Source organism: Callospermophilus lateralis, unplaced genomic scaffold (genome assembly GCF_048772815.1).
Source record: "Callospermophilus lateralis isolate mCalLat2 unplaced genomic scaffold, mCalLat2.hap1 Scaffold_161, whole genome shotgun sequence".
NCBI lineage: Eukaryota > Metazoa > Chordata > Mammalia > Rodentia > Sciuridae > Callospermophilus > Callospermophilus lateralis.
In genome coordinates, this window is record NW_027512709.1 from 2,609,005 (window position 1) to 2,617,143 (window position 8,139).

The 8,139-nt window shown below is 34.0% G+C and overlaps 1 protein-coding gene across 1 annotated transcript; it reads right to left on the reverse strand.

The window, feature by feature from the left end:
- Window positions 1-5,305: 5,305 nt before the first annotated feature.
- LOC143388523 (neutral amino acid uniporter 4-like) lies at window positions 5,306-6,529 on the reverse strand. Its single transcript, XM_077108134.1, has 2 exons — window positions 6,388-6,529; window positions 5,306-6,280 (listed from the first exon to the last, which is right to left on the reverse strand). The coding sequence occupies exons 1-2, from the start codon at window positions 6,520-6,522 to the stop codon at window positions 5,306-5,308; spliced, it is 1,110 nt and encodes a 369-aa protein (XP_076964249.1). The 5' UTR covers window positions 6,523-6,529.
- Window positions 6,530-8,139: the final 1,610 nt, after the last annotated feature.

The following is an 8,139-nucleotide window of genomic DNA, read 5'->3' on the forward strand; positions in this document are numbered from 1 at the left end:
ATTGTTAAATGATATTTTGGTACATGTATACAAAATGGAATCCAACCCCATTTTTCCTTTTCTTATTTGTTCTAAAATTAGTAATACATGAGAATAGAATGCATTTTGGTACAGCATACATGGATGGAGTATAATTCTTAATTCTTCTGGTCGTACATGGTGTGGAATCCCACAGTTGTATTATTATATATGCACACAGGGTAATAATGCCTAATTGATTCTACTGTCCTTCCTAACCCCATACACCCTCCCCTCTACATAAAGTAACTCTATTCTTCCCTGCCCCCATCTTACTGTGAATTAGCATCTGCATGGCAGAGAAAATGTTTGGCCTTTGTTTTGGGGGAATTGGCTTATTTTTCTTAGCATGATATTCACCAGCTCCATTCATTTACCAGTAAATGTCCTAATTTCATTATTCTTTAATGCTGAGTAATATTCCATCATATATATATATATATATATATATATATATATATATATATATGCATATATCATTTTATTTATTCATTCATCTGCTGAAGAGCATCTAGATTTGTTCCAGAATTTAGCTGTTGTGAATTTAGCTGCTATGAACATCAATGTGGCTATATCCCTGTAATATGCTGATTTTAAGTCCTTCGGGTATAAACTGAGGAGTAGGATATCTGAGTCAAAGGGTGGTTCCATTCCAAGTTTTTGAGGAATGTCAATACTGCTTTCCATATGGTTGTAACAATTTGCATTCCCACCAGCAATGTGTGAGTGAACCTCTTTCCCCACATCCTCATCAACATTTATTGTTGTTTGTATTCTTGATGATTGCCATTCTGACTGGGGTGAGATGAAATATTAGAATAGTTTTGATTTGCATTTCTCTAATCACTAAAGATGTTGAACATTTTTTCATGTATTTGTTGATTGATTGTATTTCTTCTTCTGTGTAGTGTCTATTCAGTTCCTTGGCCCATTTATTGGCTGGGTTATTGTTTTTTTGGTGCTAAGTTCTTTTGAGGTCTTTTATTTTTTTTTTTTGAAAGCAAAATAATTATGTTTTATTGAAAATTCAGAAGCATTACAGTACTTTAAGACAGACTTTTTCATATTCTTTTACAAAGAAAAATAAAACATTTGACTCGAGCACAATGATATTCAGTTCTAAAACTAACAAAATCCTTTTGAAAAACAAAAATCCACAGCTTGATTTATTTAGGTCATAAGCATGTCTTTTTCCTATTTGTTGCCTAGAAAACTCAAATGCACATTTTTTAGAGTGATATTTCCAATATATCATCTTTCAGGATCCAATTTAAATGGTAGATTATATTTTTATCTAGTTCATGTAAGTTACTGCTGTGTGTTTGTACATGTGGGTGCACACATTCCAGCAGGAATTTTCCTATTTTAACATAAACTTTAAAGAATCAGAGTGATCCATCATTTCACTTATGAGAGGACAACAAATATCATGTCTAGTCATTTCTTAAGCAGATATTCTGATCTCCTAGGCCAAAAACCAACCAGTTTCAGAATGATATGAGACCTAGAAGGAAATGTTAGTGGTATGTTTTAGACTAACCATAATTCTATAAAGTATTAACTATTACAGTCTGTAATTTAAGAAGTATCCAATCTTTTAGATCAGCTTCTCAAATTATAGTATGAAGAGGGAGCCAAAAAGACCAAAATAAATCAACTTTTTAAAATTAATGTTTATTTTTATAGCAAATTATCTTATGTCTCAACATTGATTGAAATACTAGTATTATTAAATAATTTTATTTAATATATACATCAACTCTACTCTGTATCTTCTCCCTTTTAAATGAAAAATAAGAGATAAAGAAATGGAATTTGGGTACCTATTGTCAACAACTGCATTACTCAGATGCTGCATTGACATCTGTGGTGAAGAAATAGACAGGTAAGTTACAGCAAGATCTGTGTTTTTTCACCACTAGAAATGGCATAATATAGAACTTTAGTATTTTATAGTACTTTGAAGTTAAACAGCTTCTATGTAACTATTAAGCAAATATTGAGGGAAATCAAATCCCATTAGAAAATTTATAACACATGCAGTGTATAATCCTCTTGTAAAAATTTAAGTGCATTTTCTACACAAGAGGCAGAGATGATTTTAATAAAGAAGAATTAAGGACAGAATTAAAATATAATGTGGCATTTGCTAATACAACACTTATTTTCATTTGGTAACACCATCTAAAGTAATCTTCAACCAACAAAAACTCTTACTAATTGTAAAGAAATCTGGCCATGAGGGATAAATTTCCTCTGACAAAATGTTTGGGAAGCAGTGCTTTAACAACAAGTTGACTCTGATCCTAATAAAACTCTAGGTGTAAGGGAGCAGAGATAACTTGGTAAAAACAGAGCTTCACCAGAGGTAAATAAAGGTTTTCTTCCCTGCCCCACCCATTCAGCAGAGATTACTCTCAGACAAGACAACTTTCAGAAAAAAAATTTTCACTGTGTATTAGATTGATGCTGTCATTTCAACCATATCATGATGGACCAAAAAAAACAGTAGACACAAAATTCCACAGGTACAATCACTCTCAATTCTCCCAGCTCCCAAAGTAAAACCAACAGCTGATACAATCAAAGTATTTTCTCCAAGAATCTTTAGAAAATGTTATGACTCATAAACACTAAATTTCAGAAAAATATTTCCAATGATAAATATGTATTTCACTGTAGAATCATTGACACTGAACTAATGCATATTCATGAGCATTCTGTGCATCCTAATCTTTCACCAAAGACAGCTTAGTAAGGAATGATTTTTAAGTAATACCAACACAATGTTTAAAAAAAAAGAAAAAAAACTTCACATAATGCTTGTACCCCACTTTCAAAAAAACTGGCATAAAATCTGTAATGATTATGTAGTAATATTATTATCAAATACGCTTAAATAAGAGTGCACTGAAACATTGAATTTAGTGTATCTTAAAAATTAAAACCATTTTCTCCCCCTTTAGCCCTTCTTCCTTTCTAAATTTCAACTTTTTCTTGTAGAATCTTGATAATTTAGTGACTTTCAAATTGGATGTTGAGTCAGCATTATCACTGCATATGAAAGCCTAGTTGACAATATGCTCAAGATGTGTTGATGCTAAATGTAAAATTTATTCTTATGATCAACTATTCAACATTTCATTATATTTTATTAATTCCATAAGGAAATAAATAGGTGAAAGTACAAAAATAAAATTTCACACAGACTATAAATACATTGTGAAGACAGCTGACAAAAAAACTAAAGCTATTTTCCATTAAGCAATGGTTTTTTAATCATTTTACAACTTATAAATTTTTTAAACATCTAATTTATTCTTAGATTCAAGATTTATAGCATTAGTTTCAATGAAGATTACTTTTCCTTTTCCATATTCTCTTAGTATGAATAAAGACTCAATGTAACATATTTAATACAAAAGTATTACAAAAACTGTTATTGGCAATGCTTAATGTAAATGTTTTTAAGAAGTTTTGATTCTTATGAATCTGTAGCAAAATAAAGCTTCTGATATATTTTTAGGATCATATTGATGATCATTGAATGACATAAGCAAAAAATACCCATGTAAACATTTATATACAAAAATAGAGAATATATTCTCTACAGTGAGTTTAATGGCATCTTGCAGCATTATCCATTAGACTACCACCAGGCCAATTAAAATGTTCCATGTTTTAAAGTTTGAATTTTTTAAGTCAGAAGAAATTCTTTTCCTTATGCTTTAAACTTAATTATTTTCATCTTCCCCATCAAATGAGATTATTTGTTTTGGTTATTAAGTGTGCTTGAAGAATTTGGAAGAATAGAAGATATTTCTCCGGAAGATACCTGGACTGTCTCAATATTTAGTTAACAGATTATTATTGTTTGAATTTTTCCTATCCATGCATTTTTTAAAAATATTTTTTTAGTTTTTATAGTTGGACACAATACTTCTTTATTTATTTATTTATTTATTTATTTTTATGTGGTGCTGAAGATCGAACCCAGCGCCTCACACATGCTAGGCGAGTGCTCTACAGCCCCAGCCCCCTATCCATGCATTTTATGGTTCTTTTATTCTGCCCATTCAGATCAATGAAAGACTGGAAGAAGGAAAGCCATAAGGCTGAAAAAATCCACAAGTCCTATATTTCATCAGTATCTATTTTCTGCTATTAAGGAAGATAGTGCCTATGAAACTGAGGAAAGAGAAGGAACATAAGGAGAGCTCCAGCCACAAACACTGCAGCACGGCCCATTCTAGCCCACCATGTCATAGCAGCAATGGTCTCAATTCTGTATTAAAAAACAATTGCTTCTTTCCCTTGCTGAGGTATGAAGCCACAGTGCTTGGTTCTTAGTTTCCTGCTTTTCTGTTCAGGTGATGTATACTATTCAAAGATCATATACACACTTTCAAAATATAAAAATATAATTAAATAGACTCAACAATAAAATTAAACTGAAGATAATTTATTCTTGGATATGATGTGAAAAATAAAATCCCTGGCCTTGTAGTCAAGAAATCAGGTTCTCTTTTTCTCAAGCCCAAGCGGCCTTGACCAAGTTGCTTAACTTTTCTGAGTCTTCACTTACAACTTACAAGGAGTTGTACTGGGTAACCTTTAAAGTCCCTTCCTAATCTGACTGAAACACTAGATCAGAATCTTGCTAAGTACCTCCTGCCTGATATGAAGATCACCTACTATACAGTACAGTGTAAAAATAATTCTGTTTGAGGGATTTTCTGATGCTTATATCATGGGAAGTGTATTTCCCAATGGATGGGCTAAGCATAAGTAAGCATTTGGCTAAATACCTAATAAAAACAATCCAGATTTTCTTACGTTATACAAAAAGCTTACTCTGATATTCACTGGGATGGTCTAGAGAGAGACTTTTGTTATGTATGTCCTGATTTAATTCGCAAACTGTTGAAGTCCTATATCTCCTCAACTTGGTGGCAAAAAGGTAGCATGGGGGTAAGAGAGAAATCTTGATTAAAGTGTTTCATACAGAAATTATAAATAATTTAGAAATATTTTTATTCTTTAATTTTTTATATTTTAATTTTTTCAATTGTCCAAAGTAATTTAAACAGTATTATATTATTTAAAGCATGTCATAGTTCACCATTACTGGTAAAGTATTGTAGTTTTCTGCCAAAATATTAACACTGTGCCAAAAATGGGGAGAGGACGATCTATTTTTTAGTATATGGTGATGTGTATTTTACTGTTCTTATTTTAATTGCTTTCAAAACTGAGACAAAACATAAGAATCTGAACTCTGCTTCTATTATTTCAAACCAGATGCTAAGCCTGTTGAATTCAAATTCAGAGAGGGATTTTGTGGAGTAACAGCTACATCTCTGGCAGTTGGATAAATAATTTCTTCAACAGTTACATATGTACCTAATAAGAAGCCAACAACTCCAGTGAATGCTATAGAAATATTTTTCAGGATCATCCATATATTGTAATGTTCCTTAGAAAATGTAAGAATTTCAACCAAAGGTGGTAGAATCAGGGCCAATGTGCTGCTGCTCACAACTCCAACAAAGGAAATTACGATGTCTAAATGAGGAATAAGAATTGCTCCAGCACAAATGATACTAACCAAGAAGGATCTTATCCCAAATTCACAAATTTGCTTCCATTTAGCATGAAATTTGGATGTGACTCCAGGGATAATGATTTCTGCTGGAACATAGAACTGAATTGAATATGTCACAAAGATGCCAAAGGAATACAGAATTTTCACTGACTGATATAACCATACATCCTGGGGAAGATTCAAAGTTATGCTGCCTTTGATTTCATCACGAAAGCACATATATCCTAAAGTAGCCAAAGTCACATACAAAGTTGTAACGATCCCCATGCCAATATTCAGAGCTTGAGGGAAGAGTTTTGAGTCTTTCATTTGGTTTTCCAGTGGAAGGACCACTCCTATGCCTTCGAAAGCAAATACAGCAGTACCAAAAAAAAGCGGGTATTTTTTCCAACCAGCCACTATTGGAAGGTTGTGGGGATCTGGCATGTTCCTAACAATGTACTGGTAAATTATCACAAGACTGACAGCCATGGAAATGTTGGCAAGGAATGAAAGTACAAATAGATTCTTTAGCTCACGAATGAAGACCAAAAGAATTATAAATGGAAGAAAGCAAAGCATGTATATCCTTATGTCAATACTTCTTCTTTCACATGGATTTGACGAATTGGTACTATTCAAAACAAATACTTTACTGTCCAAGAATCCTTCATGAACGTAGAGCAAGATTCAGGTAAACATTTGAGTCCTTTGGTGCCCTCTAGAGACAGAGATGGGCTAATAGGACTTCCTATGGTCTCACATGTTTACCAAAATGTAAAACATTGTTTCACATTTTCAGCTAAAAAGACAATATAAACACTGCAGAATCCCAGCTGTGTTATCACCCAAAAAAAGTCAACCATACTCCGTCCCCATGCTGCTTGCTTCTGAAGACAACTCCAAGGACTCACTTCCATAGCGAAACTCACAGTGTCACTATAACCTAATGTTGACTTTTTAAACCAATATTTGCATACAGTGAACAGAAATAATTCCTATAAACACAAGGCTGATTGGTCCAAGCACTATTCCTGCATTTTTTATTGCCAATGGAAGTCCTAAAAGGCCAGTTCCAATATTTCCTTTAAGAAGACGCATAAGAGTTTGTAAAAATAAAATGCCCTCTTGACCTTCAAGCTGATAATGCTTCTGAACAGGCAGTAGCTCTTGCTCATGCTCCTCATCTGATGTCCCATCAGAATTCTGCTCATTTATCAAAGGCCTCATTACATACATATCTAGCTCTTCGCGCCCAGCCAGCTTCGGCCGCCGCCGGCGTAGGGCGTCGCCGCTTCCATCTCTCCCGGGTCTCCAGGACGACGACGCCCAGGTGCCCGCTCTCCCCCGGAAGCGTGACCGGTGTCAGGCCCAGACGCCCAGCCCCGCGGGACCGCGCCCGGAGTCTTTTTGAGGTCTTTTATATCCTGGAGATTAATGCTCTATCCTGAAGTAGATGTGGTAAAGATTTTCTCCCATTCTGTAGGCTCTTTCTTCACATTATTGATTGTTTTCTTTGCTGAGAAGAAGCTTTTTAGTGTGATACCATCCCATTTATTGATTTTGATTTTACTTCTTGCACTTTAGGATTCTTATTAATGAAGTCAGATCCTAGGTTCTAGAATTCATAAATGAATTCAGCAAAGTAGCAGGATTTAAAATCAACACCAATAAATCAAACACATTCCTATATATCAGTGATGAATCTACTGAAAGAAAAATTAGGAAAACCACCCCATTCGCTATAGCCTCAAAAAAAATATTTGGGAATCAATCTAACAAAAGATGTGAAAGACCTCTACAAAGAAAACTATAGAACACTAAAAAAAGAAATTGAAGAAGATCTTAGAAGATGGAAAGACTTCCCATGCTCCTGCATAGGCAGAATTAATATCGTCAAAATGGCCATACTACCAAAAGCGTTATACAGAATTTGATGCAATTCCTATTAATATACCAATAGAATTCTTCACAGAACTAGAAAAAGCAATTATGAACTTCATATGGAAAAATAAAAGACCTAAAATAGCCAAGGCAATCCTTATCAAGGAGAGTAAAGCAGGAGGCATCACAATACCAGAACTTAAACTATGCTACATGGCCTAATAACAAAAACAGCATGGCACTGGCCCCAATACAGACACATAGACCAATGTACAGAACAGAAGACACAGAGACAAACCCACATAAATAGTTATGTCATACTAGAAAAGGCGCCAAAAACATTGCCTATTCAACAAGTGGTGCTGGGAAAATTGGAAAGGCACGTGTAACAAAATGAAATTAAACTCCTATCCCTCACACTCCATGAAAGTCAACTCAAAGTGGATCAAAGATTTAGGAACTGTGAACAGAGATCTTGTGCCTAATAAAAGAAAAAGGAGGCCCCAAACTCTGCATTTTAAAAATGGTTTTCTTCTTTGCCTAGCTGAGGTGCCAGAGAGGCTCTATAATTATAATGGTATTTATCTGGACATAGGAGAGCAGCCCAAATCCAGAGATGCATGATATCAGATGTTTCAGTTAGGGGTAAAGTG

What these genes read in the sequence shown, in the direction of transcription:
- LOC143388523 (XM_077108134.1), bottom strand. Translation starts at nt 6,522, where the DNA reads ATGGAAGTGAGTCCTTGGAGTTGTCTTCAGAAGCAAGCAGCATGGGGA. An exon ending in TAGCTGAAAATGTGAAACAA is followed by an intron (nt 6,281 to 6,387) that starts TGTTTTACATTT and finishes ATCTTGCTCTAC; the next exon opens with GTTCATGAAGGATTCTTGGA.